Consider the following 27,307-nt stretch of genomic DNA (forward strand, 5'->3'; position numbering starts at 1 on the left):
GGTCAATCACCTTTTGGGTGATGCATCTCAGTCATTTTTTTTCCATTGCTAATGAGGTGACCTTGCCAGGAGAAAGCAAACTGGAGGGTTCAGGTAGAGGCTGTTAACAGTGAACCATGGCACTGATGCATGAGAGAGGGAAGTCTGGAACAAGGTGGCTCAGGCAGCTAGAGGCTGCCTAGAACGATACAGGCTGGCAGGGAGAGGCTTGGTTTTATATGTCAGGAGAGCAGGTGTTGCCATTTTATATTAGGCCATACGTTCAGTGCTCTCCAGTACAGGAAACCACAAGGAAGTTTACAGCATATTTGGGTAGGAGGAGAGGTTTCCTAGATTTGATCTGAAATTCTAAATGGACAAGGACTGCTGCGTGTTGATAGATAGAGGCCAAGATGCCTTTCCTGTTTATCAGGAGGAGTGTGGACAGCTGGATTGCTGCATCTGGCACCATCAGTGGAAGGGAAAAAAGAAACACTTCTTTTCATTCTCCCTTTAATCAACCCACCGTAAAGCCAATAGTCTGATTTAGCAACCGGTTCATATTTATAAAAAATCATTCCATCGAATACAGACTGAATGCATGAGGATGGGACTTCACAGGCAGTTAAATCCAACTTCTTTCTGCACTTACAAACTGTATAAAAAAATTCTGCTTCACAGGCAAAGGCTCGGTCAGTGCAGTTTGCGTTAAAGGTGAAGGCAAATTTATGTTCTTGACAATCCACGATTATCCAAGTCCTTTACCTGCAAGACACAAATAATCTTTGCAGCTTTCTATAATTCCACTAACACAGGGAACTACTATACTGTATTGATCCCAGGACATGTTTAGGGGAAATCATAAATTAGTACTGATTTGTCCACTTTGTATTGGCAACTTAACGTTTAAAGTTACATTCTTTCTACTCCTGTTCATAAATACTTTGCAGTCTGTGGCTCACGCACATTTAAACACCAAAAGGGCAAGTCATTTCACTTATACTGTTTCCCTATCTTTTCACAAGCTATCCAACTAAGTGAGGGGAGAAGCAACTGCTTCTAGGATCATTTCACTTGTCTGTAACGTTATATTCCACACACACGCTCCATTGATTCCAATTCCTAGCTGAAGTAGCCACAGGATAATTTTAAATTTCAGTGTTTAAAGTTTAATAAAACAGTCAGCCCAAATTCTTTAGACTGCTGGCTGCATATTACTATCCAGATATAATCCACTTTCACACACAGTGTAACAGAACACCACTTTGTACTTCTATAGGGCTTTGGTACCATGGTGATAGGAGCCACATGTGGATTTTGACAGCACTTGGTAACTAAGATAAGAACATAGAACACCCCTCTAGATCAGACCAATGGTCCATCTAGCCCAGTATCCGGTCTTCTGCCAGTGGCTGACGCCAACTGCTTCAGAGTGATCCCATCCCCTGTTGTCCAGTCCCATTTCCTCTTAGCTGGAGCTTTAGGGACACCCAGAGCATGCGGCTGCAGCCCTGACCATCCTGGCTAATAGCCACTGATGGACTTACTATCATCATCAACCCCATTTTACAGACAGAGAAATGGATGCAGAGAGGTGAACAGACTTGTCCAAGGTCGCAGAGCAAATCTGTGGCAGCAGGGGGAATAAAACCCATTTCTACTTACTCCTAGTCTTGTGCCCTGCTCACTGGACCCATGCTGCCTTTGAGTATTTTAATGGAAAGGGCAAAACCGGTATTTGCTGTTTCAGGGAAGGTACGATGTGGTCACATACAAACAAATGGCACCAGTACAGGGGAACTGAAGACCTGTGACACACTCTGCATGCATTATTTGAATATTTAGTATAGCAAAAATAAGATCTGTGATCCAGTCTATGCAGCTTCACCTTCATGGCCATCTGGTGGCCAACCCCTCTCAATTCCGCTGCAGCACAGCTGACAAAATACATCCTCTCTGACACTCGTTTGGGCATGCAAGGAATGTTCAAGAATCCTCATCAAAATGGGGCATTTCCTGTATAACAATATAGAAAGTGCCAACTAAAGAAACAAAGAGCCTCGAAGGAAAGTTTAAAGCTTAACTCCTTTCTAAATTTAGCAGTCCAATTAGTACGGCATTCCTGGCAGCTTCCCAGGACTTGTAGCTCATATCAGGAGCCTAAACTTGCCCAGAAAGCTGGACTCCATCCTTTGTTTAAAAGAAAAAAAATTCCCAAAGTCTCACTTCCAAAAAGGCTGTCAGACAGGGGTTTGCCTGTGCTGGGATATGACCCTGATACCCAGACCGTTCCCAGTTTTCCCCTGCTCCCCTGTAGAGGGACGATAGCACCTGCTGCCTGCTTACTTTGTATATTCGGACTAGCCAGTGCTCTGTGGTATATGCCTCCTCCAGCACATCGAGTTCAAAGTCTTTGTTTCCAATCTCAGCGTTTCTCACTCTGTCATAACCTGGGGGGCGCTCTAGAAAGAAGGGATGGGGAAAAATGACCAACAGCTTCAGAGTCCACATTTCTGGCAGAAATAATACAGATCCTTCCAATCCAAATGAAAATCCTTTCCCAAGGCCTCTCAAAACCCAGTGGGCAGACAATGCATTCAAAACATGGAGCAGGTCAGGCTCTTCTTTTCCCAGATTACTCCATTCTGAATGTACAGCATACTGTGAGTTCTAACAGTCTGTGCCCCTTATTTAAAGTCGGATTTTCATCTCTTTATGTTCTAAAGGGCTGCAGTACAAGCCTCGTTGGGGCAAGCCAGAGCAGGAAAACAAGGTAAGTGGGAGATGTTATTTTTTGCATTCCTTTCCAAATGCATCCTTAACTTTTTGGTGTCAGGTATCAAGATGTTCTCATGAAAGGCAGTCATGTGCCAACATCAGCACGGCAGGCTTGGAGCTGCCAATGCCTTCAAAGAAAGCCCAGAGCCTGGCAATGCATTTTATATTCCAAAATAGAACTTTGCACTGGTGTGCGGTGCTGCAATGACAGCCCTGCCAACAGAAGCCCTCTTTCCTCACCCTCAGGAGGTAGGGCAACACCCTCTTCATTTACAGAGTAGAGACAGAAAAAGGAAAGACTTTCTCAATTCACACAGCAAGTCTGCATCAGAGTTGGGAACAGAACCTGAGTATCTGGGTACCCATGTTCCCTGCTCTAACACCTAGACAGTATTTCTGATGCTCTCCTGCAATCCCAATATAAGGACCATTACTACATACTGGCTTCTGTGTAGACCTGCCCAAAGCGGTAGTAGCACATCTTGTACATAAGGCAGTTGAGCAACACAGGGGAACCTTCCCTATCCACACGGAACTCTCCTGTTGGCGTGTAGTAATCGTGCTCCTTTATGTGCTTGCCGGTGTCTGTGCTTCCACCAATTCGCACCATCCACAGAAACTTGTTTATATCTAAAGGAGGTATGAGAGAGAGGTCAAAGTATTTCATGCATCATGCATACTTCAAGCAAGCAGTCAAAGCAGCTAAGCATGGAACTCAGCAGGGTCATCTTTCAGACATCAGGCCTCCACCTGTGACCCATGTGAAGGACCACACACAGGGCATGTGGTTACTGAGACAAATGCCCATCTGCAGGCACAAAGCTGAAAGGCAGGTGCCCTCAATCCCTACATTCAGAAACGTCAGTAGCAGCTGGGCCTCCTGGAGAGCCTCACTTCAGGCTGAAACTGTATCCGTGGATCTGAGTGAACAAAGCTGAAGGTAGATAAAGCTGCTTTGAACTCTAATCTCCCCTAATCGTACAGGCTAGGGCCTTAGTGATCAAATAGGTAAAAGATGTCATCTACGTTCTTCTCAAGTATAAACATGAGCTCATTAAACCTCAGTATCCACCGGGAGGTAGGGAATTATTTCGTTTACTGATAGGGAAATGAAGGCGGAGAGTGTAAGTGACTTTGCCCAGGAACACATGCTCCACCTGCTACCCAAACTGCATCCTTCCCTCAAACATGCCCACCACATCAGTGATCATGAGGCACTTAATCACTACCTCTGTAATAAGTCTCACAGTAACAAACTCTTTGTGAAATTGCTGCATAACGCACTACTCTAAGTTCCAAAGGGTTCTTACAATTGAATTGCAGGATTTTTCTTGTTCCTGGTTTTGTGTTTCTCTAATAGCCAGCCTGAAGGCTCAGAAGATACCATCCAATTCGATTAGCAAGCCCTCTAGACAGCCTTTGATCACATAGTACTGTACAAACAAATCCAGGCTTTCACCAGCATTCCGGCCACCCCTACACTGATTATCCAGCCTAGAAGCCCAGCAGAACCTCCAGCCTACCTGTCCATTCTAGTCTGTGTGTTGGGATTAATTTACATTAGAATAAAAACAATATCAATAATAAACCCTTCCAATTTAAGAATAACCAGGGACCAGGTCTGTGCTTCCCCTGCTTTTTGTGCAGAGTATACTCAGCACTGCAATAGCTCCAGCCAGCTCTTCAGCGCTCACACAGTGCAGCAGCTGTTACTGTGCATTGTGCAGGCAGGAGATGGGAGCATCACAGCACAGAAATAAGGGTTATTCATGCAAGAAGGGAGTGTGGGCAATTGGGCTAGAGGGATGAGTTAGCACGCAGAAGTTTGCACTGCAGAGCTGTAAGAAAAGGGTTTCAGAGTGACATATGTTACCATCTGAGGAATATCCAGTGAGGCCTCCAAATATTACCAGCACATAACTGACATCCAGCTCCCTCATAATCTCATAGGCCTTCTCTTCAGTGGATGCCATTGCCTTGGAGAAAAACAAAGCCAGAGTCAAGTAATAGCCATGAAACGCACAGTAACCCCATCACATGGGAGTACAAGCTGCATCATGGAATCGTCTCCATCATTAAATAAGAGCACAGACACTCAAATGAGAGCTAGGTCCTGCACTGAAGGTCCCAAAAAGAATTAATCTTCATCCATGGAGGTTTTTCTGGTACACTAAGAAGAGAGTCTTGCATTCAAGGAGTCACTGCACCTACCTGACCAACACGGGAGATGTGTGTGTTATTCCAGGTGTTGTTGTCTACAAGAATGGTCCGATTTGCCATGGCTGTTATCTGATACCCATAGTCCCACCAGGACATGACCTTTGCATCCTGCATTCAAATAGAAAAGAACCAATTAGTCACCTGCTTTCAACCAACATTCAGAAAGGCCGCGGTCCTATTCCCACTACAACACACTTCAGTCCCAGGCCTGAGTGATCTGCCCTGAGAAGCTTAAACATTTGTGTCAGGTTCCCAGAGTCCTTTGGCTCTAGGGTCACTTAGGAATAAACATTATAGGACACTAGAGAGTTCACTGAAGTTAAACTAGTTTTTGATGGAAAAAAGTTGGGCAGCCACAGAGCCACATATAGCAAAGGTTCAGAGACAAAGCAAGGGGGAGGGGGAGGGGAAGGCGTTAAAAACTTGCTCAGACAGCTGAGCTCTGCAGAAAACTGGGCCACCTCTGCAAATAAAGACATCTGGAAAAGAACCGTCTGCTGTCTCATTTCCTAGCTACAAAATACACAGAGGGGAAGTCTGCAACAGGGGAATTCATTGAAAGCTGCTGAGAAAGGCTTGGTTAAAATGGAGAAGAGGCTCAAAGATGCTGTGCCTGCCAATATTTCCTGCAACCATTTTAACATACACATCACCTCTAGCTCAAGATGTATCCAGAGGAACCTCCACCTTGGCATTTTGTCTCTTCCTTTGAGTCTGAAATCTGCGGCCAAAGCCATATCTATACAGCCAAACTGACCATGTCAGTGGACAGCATTCTTGTTCACAGACTGAATTAAGGTGTATTACAACCACGTTAGAGTATGTTACAGCTGTGCAAAGACCCAGACTATAACGCTAGAATGTGGAGTTGTGATGCAGTTTGTTCTAGACTCCACAGGCAGGGTCAAACTGCCTTATGCTGCAACCATCTAAAACGGCTGATTTCCATGACTACATAGGTCCAACACAGGAACTGCTCCATGCATTAGTTATAGAGTGAGTCACTAATATGTTATCTTCTGGAGACTGACAGTCTTGCAATAAAACCAATTGCTCCAGAGACCCAGGGACTGAGGTAATTTCTGAACCTATGTTACATGTGACAGAACTACCCACTGCACTGGACAGTTTTAAATTTAAAATGACACACTGGGTCTCAGGAGGCCAAGAGAGAGACATGCAGTAGAATCTCAGAGGTAAGAACACCACAATCATGAATTGACCAGTCAACTACATACGCCAGGTGGAACCAAAAACATGCAATCAGGCAGCAGTAGAGAGGGCAGGGGGGAAGCAAATATAGTACAGTACTGTGTTAAACTACTAAAAACATAAAGGGAAAGTTTTAAAAAAAGATTTGACAACGTAAGGAAACGGTTTCTGTCCTTGTTTCATTTACATTAAGATGGTTAAAAGCAGCATTTTTCTTCTGCACAGTAAAGTTTCGAAGCTGTATTAAGTCAATGCTCTGCTGTAAACTTTTGAAAGAACAACCATAACGTTTTGTTCAGAGTTACGAACATTTCAGAGATACGAACAACCTCCATTCCCAAGGAGTTCGGAACTCTGAGGTTCATCCTCATAGGCAAATCCCTCTGCAGAGGTGAGCTGTACTCCCCAGTGCCAGTCCAAAGGGACATAATGGTAAAGTTAGTTAGAGCAACGACTGACCTACACTTTCATAACCTCTCACAAACGAAACAAATGTGTCAAAGCTGTTTGCTTCCCACAAGTCTAGGCCAGCAGCCCAGTGCTCGTGAACAGTACAGCAACTCTACAGAAAACAAACCAGCTGATGTGCAACAGACAGTATGGCAAAGAACCTTCACTTCCCCAAGAACTTAACAGTGTAAAAGCAAGTCATTCTGCAAGTGATGGAGGGTATTCCATCAGGGTCCTTCCTCTCCAGATAGCTGCTTTTAGAGTCTAACTTACATTTCCCCAGTTTTCCATTAGTGTGGGATGCCATCGTGCTGAATATTAGTACCTTGCAAATAGGGTCTTGTGGTCCCTGCCAGGCAGCTAGGGATGGGTTAAAAATGTAACATCATGCGTACCCTCAGTGTAATAATATTCATTCGTGTAGTGCCGTTCATACCAGGCTATCAGAGCCCTTTACAAACAATAATTAATTATTTAGGCCTCTTCACTCTCTTAGAAGGGAGCTATGCAACTATTATCTCCATTTTACGGATGGAATAGTTGAGGCACATATTGGATAAGTGACCTTCCACCATCACACGCCATGGGGAATTAGAACCCAGGAGTCCAGATTCCCAGTTGTGCACTGTGGACAGGTACAGCTGTATAGAAAATAAACATAAAACCCTGCTCATCAGAAACAGATTTAATTCTGTTTGCAGTTTTGATTTAGCGCATTTAAATAATCAACCTGATCAGTGCCTCCTCTTTGAGCCTTACTAGGAATAAATGTAATTTAACCAAATATTGTGGCATTTTAGCCCAAATTGTTGCCACTGTCTCCCCAATTACAGAAGAGGCAATAGGCCTAGATCCTGTCAGGATTCAAGTCTCCCTGCTCCACCTGAAACCAAGCCCTAAGATCACTTTGTACGCGCAGAGCCCCTGCGGCAGTTTACCTCTGGCGTATTGTGACGCAGCCAGTAATACGCCTCTCTGAAGTCATCAAAGATGATCCTACTGCCATCCCCTCCACGAGCAGATAACACTATGGAGGGGGAGGAGTAGGCCTCACTGGTTACCCAAGTCGAATGAAAAGTGTAGGTGATCAAGAAGAAAGCCATGACCAGGATCATGCCACTGGCAACCTAGGGAAGCAACAGACAGTATCAAAAGCACGTCAGAAGGTTCCCACATTTTGAAAGACAACTCAACCTCATATCACAGAGCTGTGCTCAACCCAAGTGCAGGGATCTCAAGAGCTGATTGGTGTATCCTTAGACAAGAGACTCTCCCACTGAACCTCTCTGCGCTACTCAAGAGGAGGGCTAGAGACCATTCGATTGTCACTCCCCAACAATCTCCTTCCCCCACCTCCTTTAATTACATTCCCCCATAGAGGTTTGGGGCACTTCCCCCAGATCAGTCCCCACATGGCTTCCCCTTGAAGCCTGAATTATAATCATGCACAAAAACCTACTTCGTTTTTAATAGGGTAGGTAGAGTCCTGTTGCTTTTTGGTTTTCTTATCTGGTCGGCTGATATCCAGGTTCTTCATGTAAGTGGAGAGCACCTGAGAAACCCCAATGCCGGAGAGAATGCACATAACTGGGGCCAGAACCAGCATGAGACGCACCTGTTGAAGACAGCAGGACACAAAATGATGAGCTCCTAGCAAAATGCACAGTGAGCACAGAAATGAAATACAGACTGTAGATGCATATAACTCCTCCCAACCGATGCAGTGACTATACAGGCAAACAGCCATTCTATACTTCACAATAACCATCCCAGCCTAGGACATAAGACTGTTTTCTGGTGGGCAGTCATTATGGTGAACACACTGGTGTTATCCCTTGATCTAGTTCCATGGGGTCTTTGGATTTCTCTGTGATGGCCACCAGCCATGTGCAGGAGGGATCTTAATTTAACATCACTTCTAGAACCTCTAATAGTGTTGCACTGTAACCAAGAATTAACATATGCTTCCATGCACAGAGGTCAACTCTCATATCGGGCACAATGTGCTACAGCAAAATCCTGAACTAGTAGCTCACAATCAGCTTCAATAATGAAACCCAGAGCCTACCACCAGGGGGACTCGATGGGCTTTACAACTCAGCTGTGTAAAACGAGAAAGAACATTCACTAACCCCTCCCAAAAATCTACTCACCCACAGCGATGGTAATAGAGAGACTAATGATATTTCATTGCCACTTCAAAAATCTCACTAGGCTGCATTCCTTAACAAAACCTCACAACCATGTATAATTGAAAAACAAAAAATGTCATGACTTTTTCAACCACCTCTGTGGCTAAGTGACATTAGCCCTGTTTGACAATTGAGAAAGTTCAGACATAGGGAGGAGAAATTACTCTAAGGCCACTAGCAAGTCAGTAGCTGACTGACTAGGAGCCATCCTAGTTCTCCACTTTACCCATTTCCTCTTTCTACCCATTTTTTCTTTCCCAGGACAGTCAATTCTGTGACTTCGCACATTCAATCCTCAGCACGCGGCAGCTCTCACCATGACTGCAGAGAAATACATGCTGGTCACACCGTACATGATGATAAAAATGCGGGCGTCCGACAGATTACTGAAACAGTAATACAGACCAACTGTAAGAGAGGGAGAGAACAGGTCAGTAGCCAGTTTGGCAATTTCCTTCCAGGCCAAGAGTTAAAATGCATTGCATTAAACAAGTGCAGGACCAAAGCAGAATGTCATGAATCACCTGATTTTAGACTGTATCACCTGATGCCAACAATGAAATCAGCTGCATGCAGCATTAGGCTGTCCAAGGGGAATGCAAGGCTACAATGCATTAACACCAGGGATAGGGCAGTGCTGGTCAGGTATTGTAAGGCTGTCTTGCGATGAATTAGTCTGTCAGCATGGGGATGAGGGTTAGAAGACCGAGCAAATGCTGGGCTTACTGTGTATAACAAGGAGACCCATGAGCTTGCGGTGTGCTACAGCATTAAGACACAATGAGCAGGACATTTTATTGGCACAGTAATGAATGTTTCTGCTGATTTAGTGGGTTTTTGTGTATGAAGCATACTAGGCTGTAGTACCCTCACTAACCAATGCTATGCACACTGCACTGCCTTCTTATTCATATCTGGGTGTAATTCAAAATATTAGCGCCAATTAACCCCAAATGCTCAAGTCTAAAGACTGAGGGCAAAGGCCCCTGGGGTAACCTCAGCAGTGACAACAGTTCATAGTGGGGATAGGCCGTCACTCCAGTGGTAATAATACCCAGAGCCTATTGTGTCTATAGCTTTCCACCCATAAATCTCAAAGTATTTAACAAGGCAGTTAATCATTATCATCCCATTTTACAGAGAATGGAATGACTTGCTCAGGGTCACACAGCAGCAGAGATGGCAACAGAACCCAGAAGTCCTAACTCCCATTCCTGTGTTCTGTCTGCTAGAACGCACTTTCTTGGCAGTTGGGACCCAAGCCACATAGGCCAGGTCAAAAGGTCAACACCCTGAAATGTTTCCAGAAGTAAAAGCGCAGGTTTCAGAGTGGATGTACTATGAACCACATAGCTGACAATGCTAAGTCTGGGGCAGCTCCATGGTGCACTAGCTAAAGCTTTTAAATGGCCCTAAAATATAGTCCTAACCAGGTGTACATTGCAAGGCACGTACTGATCTTCTGTAGGACAAGGTTTTTGGCTTTTGGTATAAAATTCATCCATTCTGGGTCTTTCACCCAATTGATGTGGGCAGGATCCTGTCATTAGAATTTCTGCCGCAATTTTTTTCCTCATCTGAAGATGACTGGTTAGAGCATATTCCATAAATAAATGCACTGAACTCACCTGGGAACATGAAAACAAGAAGCTGCAGGTCAAAGTAATAGGAGGACCAAGTGGTGGGCTGGTGCTCAGAGACTGAAGCAATGATGGGAATGTTATTCTTAGCATACGAAGGATCCAGCAGAGAGTAGAAACGGCCAGTCCAAGGCGAGATTTTCCCTGGCAGAGAGGAGAAAATCCACATTTATGTACTGGAGTCACGAGTCAGTTTGCATCAAAAAGTACTTTACAGAGGAGGAATATATAGAGCTGTAACTTTATCTCACAAATATTGATCACATGCAACACTACTAATATACTGAATGCATTACTCCTCCAGTGCTAGGTTTTAAAATAGCTGTAAAGTGCAGCTCTCCTCTGAAAGGCACTCTCAGCATGGAGCTCCACTGTGCCCTTTTTAATAGTCTCTCCTTGACTCCAGATCAAATCTGTTCAGATTCCAAGTCAAGCTCAGCAAACTCAGTGTGGGATCTGAGAGTCCTTTCTAACTCTATCATCAACCACACAGACTCTACCGCTGGAGATTAGTTACCTTTCTGTTGATGATGCATGAACCAGAATATAGCCCAGCTCCAGCTCCCGGAGTTGTGCTAGCTCTGTGGATCAGGTTTGAGGAAGAAGGAGCTATTTCTACATTTCAGAGTAGAGCTACACTTTGCATGCAGAATTTGATACAAAAGCTAGTAGAATTTTCCAGCCAAGATAAGGGTTCTTTCCTGTTTCATTAAAGGAATGAATTGAAATTAACCATTAGGCCACTTTTCGAAGCAATACCAGTGAAGCAGAAAATTAATGTGTTCCATCACCACCACGAGCACAGCTTTTGTCACGTATCTCAATCTACCTGTCAGCATCAGCACAGCTCCTATCGTGAGAAGAACAAATCCAACCAGGGAGATCACGCTTCTGAAGAGAATTTCAAATTGCTGGGGGTTCAGCTTGCTGCGCAGGTAATCCACAAAGGCATGGATCTGACACAAGCCAAAGACCCCCAAGGCAGCCATGTGCTCAGATGACAGGACAGGCTGTGAGGAGAAAGATGGGATCAGATGCGGAGGAGAATGACAACAGCAACATTTCAACGTGCTTTCCAGCAACATTCTCACTGAGTCACATGAAGCCTTCCCCTCTCTGCAGAGGATGCCAGGAGGAGTCACTTCTTAAACAAATTAAAGCTCTTAGGAAGCCATAAGGAAAATTAAATCCAGGAGCCACAAGAGCCCTGATCATACCAATCCCTTTTTCCATATACTCTTGTCATGGTATAATCCCCACTCTGAACCTTAGCGTCCAAAAAGATGGGGTACCAGCATGAATTCCTCTAAGCTTAATTACCAGCTTAGAACCTGTAGTGCTGCCACCAACCAGGAATTCCAGTTCCCAGTACACTCTGGTCCCCCCAAAACCTTGCCCGGGGACCCCCAAGACCCAGACCCTCTGGATCTCAACACAAGGAAAGTAAACCCTTTCCCTCATCGTTGCCTCTCCCAGATTTCCCCTCCCTGGGTTACCCTGGAAGACCACTGTGATTCAAACCCCTTGAATCCTGAAACAGAGAGGAAAATGCACCTTCCCCCCTCCTTCTCTCTTCCCCTCCCAGAGTCTTCCTGAGAGAAAGTAATCCTGGCACAGAGAGAAATCAGCCTCTCCCCCCCTCTTCCCTCCTTTCTCCCCACCAATTCCCTGGTGAATCCAGACCCAGTCCCCTGGGGTCTCACCAGAATAAAAAAAACAGTTAGGTTCTTAAACAAGAAAAGCTTTTAATTAAAGAGAGAAAAACAGTAAAAATTAGCTTTGTGAATTTAAAATGGAATATGTTACAGGGTCTTTCAGCTATAGACACTGGGAATACCCTCCCAGCCTCAGTATACAAGTACAAATTAAAATCCTTTCAGCCAAATACACATTTGAACTTCTTCCAACCCAAATACACATTTGCAAATAAAGAAAACAACCATAAGCCTAACTCGCTTTATCTACCTAGTACTCACTAGTCTGAACTTATAAGAGCCTGTATTGGAGAGATTGGAGAGAAACCTGGTTGCACATCTGCTCCCTCTGAGCCCCCAGAGTGAACAACCACCAAAACCTAACAGCACACACAAAAACTTCCCTCCCTCAAGATTTGAAAGTATCCTGTCCTCTGATTGGTCCACTGGTCAGGTGACAGCCAGGCTTACTGAACTTGTTAACCCTTTACAGTCAAAGAGATATAAAGTACTTCTGTGCTATTAACTTTTCTTATCTGTTTATGACAACTCTCTCCCCAAGAACTTGTTAAAACAAAGATGCAGACCTGAACCGATACCGTAACATTTAGCTTATGGCACTGGCTCAGATAAAGTCTCCTGTAACATTTTACAGAAGCTGTAAAGCAGCATTCTCCCCATTTCGGAGCTGGAAACAGAGGCACAGCGAGGTTAAGTGACTTGCCAAAGGCCCCAGAAAGTCAGTATGGCAGAGCTGGAAGCAGAATCCATCCCCCACTGGACAACCCCACCTTCTATAATTAGCACTAGGACTAGTATAACCCGTAATAAGAAACAATGACCTTAATCACAATGGTATTGAGCAAGTCCGTGAAGACCAAGTGGTTTTAAGAACAGACAAACCCAAGTGATTTGGAACTTATAGCTATTTTATAATGATTTTATAACAACTTAAAATATCCAAAACACAGCAGGTCAGGATATTTGCTAGCACTGAGAACAGTCTGCAGTCCTGTGAGGAACAATGCAAAGAGCTTTACCAAAGTTCATGAAGCCCTGCACACTTCTGGGAGGAAATTCAGTCTTATCTCTCTGTTACAGATGAACTGAGGGACAGAGAAGTGAAGCATCTCCCCTAAGGTTACACAGTAAGTTAGTGGCAGAGCCAGGAACAAAACTCAAACACCAACCTGTAGTTCCCCTGCTCTAACCTCTAGACCATACTCCATCTCATTGTTCCATTTGTTTCCCTTACCTGGAATCCAACAAAGGAAATCTGCATAGACAAGATGGTTCCTAAGCAGTACACTGTGCAGTAGGCTACATAGATCCTGTGGGAGAAGCGTCCTGTCAGCATCAGCACAAGGACATGCAGGGGGATCAGATTAATCAGAAACACGTAGCCACCCCACGAGGACACCTGGGTAAGACGAGAAAAGAACAATTCTATGCTCAGAACGAGTTGCACTGTGGGGATGGAAAAGAGGTTAATATTCTACAGGACATCTCCCATTCTCTTACTCCTTTTCACAGGGAGACAACTGGGCCCAGAGTACTACAATGCGGAAAAGCCATTCTCCCTTTTATACAATTCATGGCTAATGCGACTGCAGCAGTAACTGCAGAGTGGACGAAAGACTGCACACTCAGGGAAGCAACAAACATGCAGCAGATCAAATATCATCAATATTTAAGTAAAATATATTAAGGAAGACAATCTAAGCTGAGCTGTGCATCTTTCACTACAGGGCACTGAAACTCTATTCAACACAGGACCATGCTTGCCAACTTCACAGAAATGAGTGATATGCTCATAGTTTGTGCAAGACAGACTACAGCTACCCACATAGGTCATATAGGATAACTGGTCCAATCTTACAACATACCCACAAAGTATCATGGGCTTTTGCTCAAAAACAGGATCATTTTCACTCAAGAGTGATCTGATTCTTAAGCAAACTAATACTTTCAAAATTCTCTTTAAAAGGAAACAAATTCCCATCAAAACCCAAGTGAAATCTGGAATTTCTCATAATAGCCGATGTCACACATATGGGACTCATGATGACACTTCAGTGGTTTTCAACCAGTTACCAATTCAAAACGTGCTTCAGAATGAACATTGTCCATATATAGCAGCCTTCCTGTGATGGCTTCAAACAATGCAGAGTTAATGTCCCTCTTTGGCTTTTCTAACACTTAGTTCACTGTTTCTCTCAGCAGGTTTGGGCAATCGTTACTGTTGTTTGCACGTTTAGCATATCCCACTAGAGGGAAGAGAACACGTAAGGGTCATGGTGCTGTGACAATTCTAAACATCTTTCCTTTTAAACAAGTGACTCCTCTTTAAACATCTGCCTTTTCTCTGATAGTTTAAATGAGCTCTCCAGCACTGACCTGACAGGAAAATGTACCCAAAGAAGGAGAAATCCAATTATTTTTGTAGTCACATGGAAAAATTTCAGGATGGCTTATCTCAGATCATGCATTACCTGCTGTATTATGAATATAGTCTTAGGTTACACTTACCCATACTCTCCAATGCTACCACTATGCACAAACAATATAGCATGCAACACTGAGAATCATTAGCAGTTAATCTGATACAGTATTCATAAAAGCTGAATGGAGCACTGACCCTACTTGCTCCATTCAAAAAAGCCAAACAAAGAAAAAGTGACAGAAGATAGCACTTGAGAATATACAGCGACCACCGGGTCTTAATGACAGCATCCAGGCAGGCTTAGATCACTGGACAAAATGAAACCCACTACATAGAAAACAGGAGTGAAAGCTTTGCCCCTCACTTCTTTTCAACAGATCAGGATGAATGTTCCACGGGAGGGGGGAAAAACATGTCCTACTGGCTTTGAAATCAAATTCTAGTTTTTTACACCTCAGATAAATTCTCTTTACACTGGAGTTGCCAACAGAGTCTCTCTGCTGGGCTGCTCTGGAGTCCCGGGACACCAAACAGCATGCTACGCAGCTCTTCTTACTATTTGCTTTGACTGTGTCTACACTAGGAAAAGAGGTGAAGGCCTAGTGTAGGTAAGGCAAGTTGTAGTTTTAACATGGCAGTCTGTCAATGGAAACCCTAGGCTTTACTCTGATCAGCTAATGTGTTAAAAATACACACACTTTTCTCCTAGTGAGGATAAGGCCTTTGACACCTGGACACTGCAACAGCACCCCCTATAATAAAAAGATTCAATGGTTAATAAAGCTCAATCAGCAGGGAATCAATTCAAGGGCTCTTAACCATAGGTCCCATTAGCAATCTGGTAGGAACTAGGAAGACATATGTAACTGGCATAAAACGATACAAAATGCAGCCATCCTCGACTTCAATACCCAGGCGCGCCGCAGGGAGGAATATAGGAATCACCAAGGAACATAGGATGGAAGACTGCATGCTGAAACAGAGACAAAGACAGCTGCAGAACACATTTGACACCCAGGCTGTATTTGGGTTACTTCTGGTCAACTCCCACATCTGAAGCAGTCACTGGATTGTTGGAGATTCCTTAACATTAGAAACAGAAACAGACACTTACCATGTAGAAGTAGGCAAGGGCACACATGGCTGCCCAGTAGATGGAGCCAGTCTTCACTGCTTTGATCCACATGTAGTAAGTTAGCAACATACAGAATATTGCAATACCTGAGCAAAATAATGTACAGAAATCAGCCTGGAAAGCCTATGGACACAAAAACAAACATCTGCCCTGAAGGGCCCAGGACAACCTCACCGTGGCAAAAAGGACAAGCCCTTTAATTCAATGGGGATTAGGTGCCCATTTTGCTTAAGCACTTTTGTAAATCTCACTAGACAACATCTGCATCTAAAAACCTTGGTAAACCTGACCCTAGGTCCACCCTGTTGTCCAAGAAGACAAAATTTCCTCGCAGTAGTAACAGCCATTGCATCACTGGCAATGTGATCTCCTATGAAAGTTACTGTCCTATGTCAAAATGTCCTTCCCTCAAAGTTCAGAAATGGGACCAGTGCAGAGCACATCCAGTCCAGCTTCTGACAACCCCCACTGGTTTGGGAACCTCATCTGCAATGGCAGCGCCTACCAAGATTTCGACATATTACAAGCTGTGTGCACCCTTCACAGACGGAACGCCAGAAATCCTTATCCCAAGGAGTAGAGGCCTACAAAATTATTGTCTGCTACAGGGACAACTTAACACGTCACTGCATATGTTGCCTTGGGCCCCTGGAAGAAACATCTACCCTGTATGTGAATTTAAATGTAAATTAAATTATAATTTAAAGTGCTGTTAAAGGTTTTAAAAAGGTAAAAACAGTCCCTTCTGACTCTACACATTAGCAGATGTGACTTGGAGAGGCACCAGAAGCAAACTTTACTGACAGGATGATTCTTGGTAGCCCCAGCAGTACCAATACAGCTACAGAAGAGCAAGCTGGATTCTATTCTGTTTTAGCTAAGCAAGAGAAAACTTGTCTCCATCTCAGTTGCAGAATTGTTGTTACTGGCAGTGAGGTAAGGGGAAGAAGAAACACAGCAAGAGTAGTAGAGTTTATGGAGCTGGTAGAATCACATGGTGACTTGAAACGGACGATATTCTTATTAGAGTATAATTAGCATGCTCAGTTCTGTACAAAAGAGAGACGATGCTTTCTGTCCTGAGAGGTCAGCTGCCTCAACCAGATGGGCAAAACATGCTGGATGGGCAAGAGAAAAGTCACATCTCAATGCAGTGAAGATTTTGTCTGGTGAATCTTTACTGATTTAGGAATGACCTGGTTGTGTGTGTCTGGGAGCAAATACAGAAGGAATTCCACTATGCTATTTTTACAGGCAGTTTTCAGCACGTAGTGGTTCTTAAGGGGTTACCTTTTGTCTCTACAGAACCCCATTTTGGAGTCCAACTGATCTCACCTTCGTTGTCATAGGAGCCAGCCACAGAACGAGAGATGTAACCAGGCACCACGGCAATCATGGCAGCGGCTAGGAGACCTGCCCCTGCATCCTAGGAACCACATATGGTCAGAGGGAAAGAGATTCAACTTGAGTCTTTAAAGAGAGATTTACAAACAAGCATGGTTGGCAAAAGCAAACTAATCCAAGGCAGAGTTCCTGCTTAGTGACTGGGTAAAATAATCACTTCTCCCAGCCCCAGGGACCTAGAGAAGATTCGCCACACCAGTCTCCCTTTGAGACCTGTGTCAGAGCCTGCCTTCAGCTGAGGAGAGCTGGAGGAGGAGCCCCTTTGGGGCCCATAAGAGAGGTTCTTATCTGTTAGAGGGGGATCAGTACAGAGAGTCAAACCTGATTATTGCATGTACCACCCTGGCAGAAGGAATTCACAGAGCTGTATCTAAACAGGATCCTGAAACTACCTTCATTACGGCTACAAAATGCTGACAGTAAGGTTGAAACTCCCAGTTGGGCTGGCTGGCATGGGGAACATAAACATATGAGACAAAATGAGGAAGGATGTTTGGGAAGTGGAAGAGATAGGCAGCAGCCCAAGTTCCAATGCCAAGGTCACCCTCTCCAGCTCAAACACTTTTTAAAACCCAGCGGGCAGAAGTAAGCAAACATGAATGACTTTGCACTATCACCGTGCAAAGCAGTTCTGAGGGGAAAATAAAAACCAGGCTCTTGGGACCGAACTGCATTGCTCATGCAGGTGAACATGACAGGGCGGTGGCTCTGACACACACTGCCGTGCAATTACAAGCCTTGCAGGTCATTCGAAAGGCATCTCCAGGCAGCAGACAATTTTAAAGGGCACAAAATAACCTGTGGCCTAGATGCCTCAAACAAGTAGAGATCCCGACTCAACTCAGAGATATGCCTTTGGGTCAAGCTGTGGCAATACATTTAAGCCCCAACCCCTCCTACTCCCATTCTCCCAACAATATTTAACATAACAAGGAGCAAGGAAACAGGACTCAAGCTGGAAATAGGCCAGCTATTGCCATTTATCAATCCCCAGGCACGGTGGGAGTTGTAGCACTCACAGAGCAACGCGTGAGACACAGGCCCTAAACATGACAGAATGGGAGAGCTGCTATTTCTTCCTAGTCTATAAGACCCCAGCGTGGTTGCTATCCTGTTGGCCTCCCCATCAAAGCCAGTCAGGGCCAAGCACTCAGAGGTCAGTGCAAAATGAAATAGAGCATGGAAAAGATCCCATTGGGTAGGAGTCAAAAAAAAGCCCAGTCAGGATTATACAGGCCTCACAAATAGTTTGGGGGATTTTCAAGGCCAGATGAATAAACTGAATTACCTTATGAATCTGGCTCTCGAACAGCAAATAATCAATAGACAACAAAGTAACAGAAGTATTAAGGACCATAATCTCAGCTCTCCCTGCAATTCTCAGTGCTTCTACTCTGTCATACAGGTACACCAAACAGCAAATCTCATGCCCCCTACTGAAAGCTACAAAACTCAACAGCTATGCACAGATCTACTCTTTACCTTGAGTTCTTTGGTGAGGTGATAAGTTACTATGGTGGTGAAGGAAGAGAAGAGGGGAGCCAGGAACACACAAACATTTCGGATGTCAATGGTAATGTGGAAGAAGTGCAGAACATGGTAAATCGCTGCCGATGTGATCATCAAACCTGAGTGACAGAGACAATCTTGTTAGCAAGGGGTCATTGATTCACCAGCAATACATGAGCTATACTTCATTTAGCACAGAAGGCAACTGAGATGCTGTTTTAAGATGATAAAGGGATAATTTATCTGAGGTAAAGAGAGCTTAGAGGGACACTATCAAATTAAAGCATTTAAACTAATTTCTTACGTACGTTATGAACATCTAGGTACTTATATTGCCCTTAACACTGTATTATCTGAAGGTCTCAGGGACCTCCAAACCTTCCTAAAATTAGGGGTTTGGTGGGCAGAGGATATAAAACAGGGGATGTCTGGCCAGTGCCTCTGATCCAAGAGGATGCTGGTCAGATTTAAAGGGACAGCCATCAAAATACTTCAGACCCTTTAAAAGACATCTGGCATCTGTCTTAACTGGGCTCTCAACAAGGGATGAAGTGCAGACTTCCTCCCCCGACTGGTCTTGAGTAAACCAGACAGCAGCTTTGAACTATATTTCACCTTTGGAGAACCTGCAGCAATATGCAACCCTGCAGGACAAAACTGGACTACATTTAAGTGGAGTCGGTTATCTCAGGGCTGTATTAGAATTATGAAGGCCCAGATCATGTGTGAGCTCAGAGAATTCCACCTCTGTATTAATCAGGTATCACAGTGCAAGTACAATCAACAGTATAATTCACACCAGCCAACTACTGTCCAAAACCCAAACCAAGAGAGGAGGGTGGGGGGAAAAGGAAAGACACAGGCATGTGCAGCTCCAATCACATTATCTTAGATGAAGAATCCTTAAGTCCCAGCAAGGACTATTCGAACTACCACAATCAGATGCTAGCCCAGTGAGCTATCATATGATTAGTCAATTTGTTTATCCAAAATTACTTCTTAGGTACCACGTCAGCTATGCAACCAGTAAGAACAAATCTAATGTTTCATGACACTGATGTAAAGTGAGAGAGAGAAATCAAGTTTGATTTCCCTGCCACAGAAATCTCTGAGCTAGGGAATAGGAGAGACAAGATTAAGGGATAAGTCTCTTGAACCAAGATAAGGGCTTGGAATCTGCACCATCTGAACTTCTTGTACTTTAAAGTGGGGTTTAGTGAAAAAGAAACACCCTGGCTTTACCTGGATAAATGGTTCCACCAATGATCCTCCCCAAGGGGTACCAGGCTCTGTCGTCAAACCAGTTATGGAATTTATAGAAGCCCTCCTCTGCCAGGAAGCGGGTCGTACGGTAGTTAAAATACCTGCAATATCATGAGATGTTGAGTGTGTCTGCAGCATGGACATGGGAAATGCTGTTTACTGCTCCTCAGGTTCCAATCTCAGCCCTTAACTAATCAATAAACAAGGAAGTGCCACCACTTATGACACGTGAGTGCCAGCCCAAGTGCTCAGCAGTATACAATCTTGAAATAAAATCCTTAGGAGAGTCATGTGCAAAAGCACAGAGTATTAGACACAAGGAGCTCTGGACATTTCTTTACTATGCATTCTGAGTTTTAGCAGGTATCAATGTGATCAGCTGCACCACTCTCCAGATGTAGATATTTATGACTAAAGATACCGAATACAAAGCTACAACAGTTGGCAATATACTTTCTGAAGAGAAAAAGAACGCAGCTCACATCTTTGCATATCTGGGCTGTCTAACATTTTGCAAGATAGTTGTGTTTTTACTGGGACAGCCTCAGTAAAAGCAGGGCCAGAAGAGACTGCTTGCAGAGCCAATCCAATCCCCCACCCTCCCAGCAAGCATGTCACAAAACTGTTCAATACTTTATTCCAGCTTCACTAAACCACCCTGCACCTCTGTAGCGAAGGTGCCCTATCCACCTCCCTTGGGCATCTTGGGTACTTCTACTGGTTTCAAAGGTAATCGCAAATTCCAGTAGATTAATCAATAAGAGCTCAAACCTGCAGGGGCACTCAGAGCTTTGCTACCTAAGCGTACTTTATTGTACTTTGACTTTTGGGGTGGGCCTGCATTCATCCCCAACAGGTCCAGAGGGCAGCCACTGGCAGCAACATAATGATACCAAAGACACCAGGGAACCTGTTCAAGTAAACTCCATCTAAGCCAACCCCACACTCCAGTAAGAATCACCAGCAATAGGAAGAGTGCCAGCTTTTGGGGGAGGGGAATCTAGAGGCCTGTGATGAAAGATATGTTTTCAAATCCCCCATCTTTAGTGCAGAGCAATTTTCTCAGCACCCTCATGCATGAAGGGTAATGTGACCCTGACAAATACAGCACCATCTCTACATTCTCACAATGAAAAAGACTGATTGGAGCCCACAAGACAGAAGGAGGATACTTACGGGTCAAATTCATGGATGACACTTTCAAATCTTAACACAGAGAAGAGTCTAGTGGAGAAAGCTGCAATACACAGGCAGAAGGGAGAGTCAATGAACAGTATTCACACAGCAAGGGAAACTTGATTTAGCTCAATGTCTTTGTTAGATGAAAGCTTAAAACTTGTGAAAAGTGCCATCATCAGAGAAGGTGCGTTTGGCCTGATATCCAGGACTGCCTCAAACTGACCCCTTGAGGGAGCTGGAGAGGGGAGATGTTATTTTCAATGTTTTAAAAAGAATGGAAAGATTTTTTTAAAGCTATTTTAAAAGCAGCTGAGTTCCGTTACCCTAGGAAATGCAAAACATGGAGCTGAGCTAGCAACATTCTGGAAGTAGCCTTCTGAGGATGTTCCTAGTTGAATTATCGAGGCTCAGACTTACATAGCACAGCTGCCATTGACAGGATAAGAAGCTTGAGCAGCGTGTCCTGTTTTTCATAGGACAGGCGGAGAAACCCTAACTTGGTCATTTTCACATCAAAGGCTGTGATGGACGCCGCCTGAACACCTGAAAGGGAACAGGACAGAAGGGATGAGCCAAGAGCAAGGCAGCCTACAGCCCAAGAGCAGCATTTCGGATTCTGGTTACAATGCTTATTCAGAAGCTCTCTAAATAAGGAATTAACAGCTCAATATTCCCATGCCACAAAGCTCTCCATTTCTGCCCCAAAAGGCAATCTCCCCTCCTGTCATTCTGACCATGTCACCCCCTCTGGATACATTCACCGGCTTTCGGTCTCTTATGGAATCTGATTGAAATTTCTCACTAATCTCAGCCCTGCTTAGACCTCTGATCTCAGTCCCTCTCCCCGTACTTCGCCATTCCTCACTTCCTTTCACTTTTAGCTTCATGCCTTCTACCATACTTTCCCTAGGACCGGGACACTCTCCCTGCCCTCACCTGCCAGATATCCTTTTCCCTCTTCAAATTCATCTTTAAACACAGCTCTTCAAGCAATCCCTCCTCATCAATAACCCTCTCACCTGATCAGTTGTCCTCAGTCTTGTCTTGTGTTTGTCTTGCTTTAGACTGGAAGTTCTTTGGGGCAGAGGATGTGTCTGTTTCTCTGTGTGTAAAGTGCCATGTAAATGTAAATTTATAAGCGCAATTAACAGTAAGTAATACTTCAAAAGCATTCCCTGGCCTAAAACCCTCCCTTCATCTTTTAATGTGACCTGCAAAGGCCAAAGAAATCCCAAACAAAATAATACACATAGAGTTTGTGCCTTTTTTACTCCCATTTGATACATGAAGAAAGCCTGACAGGATTCCCCTCGCCCCCTCACCCCATGATTTGTTTACACTAGAAATTCAGGACTTTTCTCCCATGGACCAGGATAGGGTAGGGTAGTCAAACTGCATCAGTTTGATTTCAAATTGATTCCATCTGGTTGAACCTGCGAAACTTCTTTTCTAATCCTGACAAACCCAGAGGCTCTATAAACACAAAACCGATAGGACTGATATCAGACAAGAGGGAAGTGAAACTTGATTAAAAAAGAGAAGGGATTTTAATTCAGAATACATAAGACTTTTTGATTTTGTTGACAACTCTTTAACAAATACAGTTGGGAAATAAGTTCTGTTTGTTACTGATTTAGAGTCTCTAACACTTCAAGGACAAAGAAAGCGCCATGTCCATATGTCTGAGACACCCAATGAGCCTTTAAATTAAGCTGGAGAGACCAGACTTGACAATCTTAGGATATGTCATATAAAATAAAGATACATTCAGAAACACTTCCACATCTACTTTGCCTATCAGAAAAGTTACAAACTTGCCCAAAAATATTATCCAAGACCGAATCACTGATGCTACATTTTTACTAGTTTCCCAATTTCAGGGGACACAGAAAAACCATTGTTATTCTACTCAAAGGCAACAGAATGCAAATGCCCATGGCGTGTTAGGGCAAGAGAACCTGGCACTGGCTTTGGAGACTTTCTAGATAACAGATAATCCAGCTCTGAGCTTGGCAGCAGCCCCAGGAACTTCAGGGTAACAAAGGATATGGTGCTGGAGTTGCTGCTGACAGATTTACTGTGTGTGTCAGTATCTGGAATCCAGACAGTCAGTCTGCCTCATAGGTCGCTCTACTAAGCCTAGGGAACATTGTCCAGCCATGGTTTTGCCATCAGGATGGGGCAACCTGCAATTCCTGTACAGTAATTGCCCTCAGTAAGAGGAATAAGCAAAAGGGAACAACTGTGGAACTGATACCACCAAGACATCACATCCCCTCCTTTCTCTCAGATTGAACAGTGCATCATTACAGGCAACTGTTCCCTCTCCTGCAGTCCCCAAAGACTCAATCTTCTGCCCCATATTATTCAACAGCTCTATGATGCCTTTGGGGGAGCTACAGAGCTAACACAGGTGGAAGTGCCAACCAAACACAGATGATGCCCAGCTTTGCATCTTCTTTACATTTAATGTACACAGCACCATCTCCCAGCTCTCTCAATGTCCAGTCAAAATCAGCACCTGGATGAAGAGCATCTCCCTAGAGCTGAACTCAGGCAAGATGAAGGTGATACTTATAGAATGAGGGGAAGTCCTTCAAGGAATTTGGCTCCTCTACAACTCGCCCTACTAATGAGGGCAGGTCAGTCAGTAACCTCGGGGTCTGTTTTAAAATCCCCCATAGCACTGGCTACCCAAATGATCATGATGTAAAAAAAGTGCCCACTTCCATCTATGACTGGCCAAGTGATTGCACTTCTATCAGATACAGAGCTCCTTGTGGTGATCAATATAATAAATGTCATTCATGGCCTCGGGGGTTTGATTATTGCAACTCAAATTGAGGAAATTATTGCAATTCATATTGCCCTGAAAAAGCTTCAGCTGGTACAAAATACAGCAGCCCATCAGCTTAGCATCATAAGTCACTCATTAGAGGTCTCCACGCACTGCACTTCTCACCACTGAACAGTCCCGTTCCAAGTCTCTAGCCCAAAAGCCCTCCCTGGAACTGGCCCTTGGTACCCCCACCTTGGGCATGACCTTTCACAACAGCTACCTGTCACTGGGACTATGCAAATATCAAACTGCAGGGGAAGGCTCCTTAGTGCAGGAGACAGAAATTTCATGAGAGCTGACCCTAGACCAGAGGTTCTCAAACTGTGGTCCATGGACCCCAAGCTCTGCAGATAGTTTCCTCTAAGATGCATGCCTGGGTGGCCGCACAGAAGAGAATGAAGGCCACCCATCTAATTAGTGGAGCTGCGCAGACGTGGCTCCACTAATTAGGTGCCTGGACCCTGGAGAAGACGCACATGTAAGGTGAGGTGGCGGCCTTGGGGGGAATAAGCGGTAGATGGAAGGGGACAGTGGGTTGAGAAGAGGGGATGGGGGGAACTTGAGATGTGCAGGGCTGCGGCGGCCAGAGAAAGAGGCGACGTTGCCCGGCTCCAGGACTGTGGAAAGATGGCCCTCCTTCCCAGCCCCAGCTCAGGGGCTGCGTGGCAGGGGAGAGAGGGCACATCCATTGCACTGGAAAGCTCAGACTACTGATATTAAAATATGAGTGGTGTGCTTTTATCTGCAGAACAAAAAACATTAAGATTTTTTTCAATATAGCACTTTAATCCAAAGTGTTTTACAATAGTGAGCTAACAGTACAAGCAACATTTGGAAAGATCATTCAGTGGTCCGCCAAGACCCTCAACAATTTTCAAGTAGGCCATGAAAGAAAAAAAGTTTGAGCTACACCCATACTCAGCTGTTCCACTTGGCTACTATCCCTCGGCAATTCCTACGCAGCCGCATGCACCCTCCCCCGTTATTCGTTGCAGGAGTGCGGAGCAGCCCCAGTAATGGGCTGCGAGCCCCTCGTGCTCGGCGCTGTACAAACCGAAACAAGAGGGCCCCTGGCCTGACACTCAGCGCGTGAGACGAGAGGCAGGTACAGGCGGAACAAGGAGGCACCAGCGCTGGTCAGCCCGGCGGGCAGCGGTCCCGGAGCGCCCAGCGGCGCCGAGGCCTGGTGGCCAAGGAGGGACCCGAAGGCGGGAGCGTGGCGGGTGTGTGCAGCGGGGGGGGAGGGGGCCCAGCCTGACACGGGGGGGGGGGACAGGACTCAACAGCGAAGGGGAGATGACGGATGGAGGGAGTGGGAACAAGCCGGCCCCTCCCCCAGCCCCGCTGTCACCCCCGGCTGCCCGACAACGCGCACGCGGGTGCCCCGCAGGCCGGCCCAGGCCCTCACCCCCTCACCTGGGCGCTGCTCTCCGCCCCGCTCCCTCAGCCATCCATCCGCTGCGCGCACCCACCCCTGCCTGCCGCTCCTGGGAACATCCCATTGGCACACACCGCTGTCCCTCATCGCGCCGTGGGGATGCGACCCGCTACGCCTGAGCTGACTGGATATCGTGCCTGTCACTCAGTGCGAGTGTCCGGGACCCACGCTCTAGGGCTGATTTGTGGCTGGTGGAAAGGTGAGAGGAGAGGCGGGGTCTGAAGAGTGGGCAGTTTGGTTGAGGCGCGAGCAGTGACGTGTCGGCCCAGACCAGAGACGCCCGGAAGGGGCCGGCGGGCAAGGTGTCACGTGACCGGATTGGGCCTGTCGGGGGGCGGTACCCTAGGCTAACTTCCGGTGTCAGGGCCTGAGCCACGTGGTCTATCGTGCTAGAGCTCCCACAGTGTGGGCGGAGCGGGCCCGGCCTGGGAGCGCTGTGCGGGGCGGGCTCCTGGGCTCCCCTCCCCCCCGGCTGTCCCAACTTTCCGATGGCACAAAACTGAAAGCCCCTAACCCTGCCCCCACTCCCTCCCCCCCAGCCTCACTCTTTTTCCCTGGGATGCGGGGGGTGAGGGCTATGGGGTGGGACCAGGGATGAGGGGGCTCCCGGTGGGGGGCAGGCTCTGGTGGGATGTGGGAGGGAAATTGGGTGTGGGGGACTCCAGGCTGGGGTGCAGGGGGTATGCATGAGGGCTCCAGCTGGGAGTGCAGCCAGGGATGAAGGGTTTGGGATGCAGCAGGGAGCTCTGGGCTGGGACAGGGTTTGGGGGGGAGTTTGGGTGTGGGAGAGAACACTAGGCTAGGGCAGGGGGTTGGTGTGCAGGAGGGGGTGTGCAGTCCTGCTGGTAGTTAACACGGCTCCTAGGAAGTGGCCTGCAGGTCCTAAGCACATGGATGGCCAGGGAGGCTCTGCATGCTGCCCTTATGCCTGCAGGCACCGTCCCCCCCAGCAGGGCCAGCTCCCCCTTTTTTGCCACGCCAAGCAGCAAAGCAGGGGGTGGGGGGAGCCACAATTGGCAGTACTTCGGTGGCAGCTCTACCGCACCACTTTATTCTTCTGCAGCAGGTCCTTCCCTCCAAGAGGGAGTGAAGGACCTGCCACCCCTCTCCATTGGCCATCCCAATCACCTGGTTTCTGTGCTGGTGCCTGGAGCCAGCCCTGCCCCCCAGCTCCCATTGGCTGCCGTTCCCATGCAATGGGAGCTGCTGAGCCTCCCTGGCCACCCATGTGGACGTTTCCGGGAGCCACCTAGCGCAGGCAGGGAGCCTGCCTTAGCCCTGGCCCCTTAGTGCTGCCGACCAGACTTTTAATGGCCCGGCTGGCAGTGCCGACTGGAGTCACAAGGATCCCTTTTCAACCATGCATTCTGGTTGAAAACCAGATGCCTGGCAACCCTAACCCAGGCTCCCCTCCCTGGGACTGTTCTGCTAGGCCTATGTGGGGCAGGCATCAGCACCTCAACTCACTCCCCACCTAGGGCTGTCTTGCTGTGTCCATACAGGCAAGGCCTCTGTACACAAGTCTAGCATACCCCCACCAGGGCTATTCTGCTGTGATTGTAAAGGCAAAAATCACCCCTGACCCAGATAGTTACATGAGTACAAAATCTGTGTGTGGCCCAGACCTGAGGGTTCCATGCCACGACCCCCAGCTTTGTGCTCGCTGAACCCTTCCCTGTAACATCAAGGCACAGTCCTTAAGGTATTTCATGGGGGCTCTGGCTCTCCACCCTTCACAGGCTAAAAGCTCTCCATGGTTTTTTTGGGTTTAGGTGGTTGGTTTCTTTCTGGATGTATGTGGATTTGGAGGAAGAAGGGGGCTATCAGGGGGATTCTTTCCTCTAGCTTCAGGTTTCCTGCTGCAGAGGGAGCTAGGCCCAGCTGCATATGCCAGGGCTTGTGCATAAGCACAAAATCTTTTTTTCCAAAGTT

At 46.0% G+C, this 27,307-nt stretch overlaps 1 protein-coding gene across 2 annotated transcripts; it reads right to left on the reverse strand.

Annotated features, from left to right (window-relative positions):
- Positions 1 to 475: 475 nt before the first annotated feature.
- Positions 476 to 25,444, reverse strand: STT3A (STT3 oligosaccharyltransferase complex catalytic subunit A). Of its 2 annotated transcripts, XM_050921601.1 has the most exons (20): positions 25,354 to 25,444; positions 22,118 to 22,200; positions 21,516 to 21,641; positions 21,096 to 21,156; positions 19,899 to 20,020; positions 18,630 to 18,775; positions 17,079 to 17,169; positions 15,723 to 15,829; positions 13,421 to 13,585; positions 11,301 to 11,481; positions 10,460 to 10,615; positions 9,148 to 9,239; positions 8,099 to 8,254; positions 7,578 to 7,766; positions 4,969 to 5,085; positions 4,631 to 4,733; positions 3,199 to 3,387; positions 2,326 to 2,441; positions 1,868 to 1,995; positions 476 to 744 (listed from the first exon to the last, which is right to left on the reverse strand). In XM_050921601.1, exons 3-19 carry the CDS (start codon positions 21,601 to 21,603, stop codon positions 1,966 to 1,968), a joined length of 2,109 nt encoding a protein of 702 aa, XP_050777558.1. In that variant the 5' UTR covers positions 21,604 to 21,641; positions 22,118 to 22,200; positions 25,354 to 25,444; the 3' UTR covers positions 476 to 744; positions 1,868 to 1,965. The 2 variants fall into 2 exon arrangements, with proteins under 2 accessions (XP_050777558.1, XP_050777557.1); XM_050921600.1 differs by lacking the exon at positions 1,868 to 1,995.
- Between the last annotated feature and the right edge of the window lie 1,863 nt (positions 25,445 to 27,307).

This window comes from Gopherus flavomarginatus, chromosome 13, assembly GCF_025201925.1.
Source record: "Gopherus flavomarginatus isolate rGopFla2 chromosome 13, rGopFla2.mat.asm, whole genome shotgun sequence".
In the NCBI taxonomy this organism is placed as follows: domain Eukaryota; kingdom Metazoa; phylum Chordata; order Testudines; family Testudinidae; genus Gopherus; species Gopherus flavomarginatus.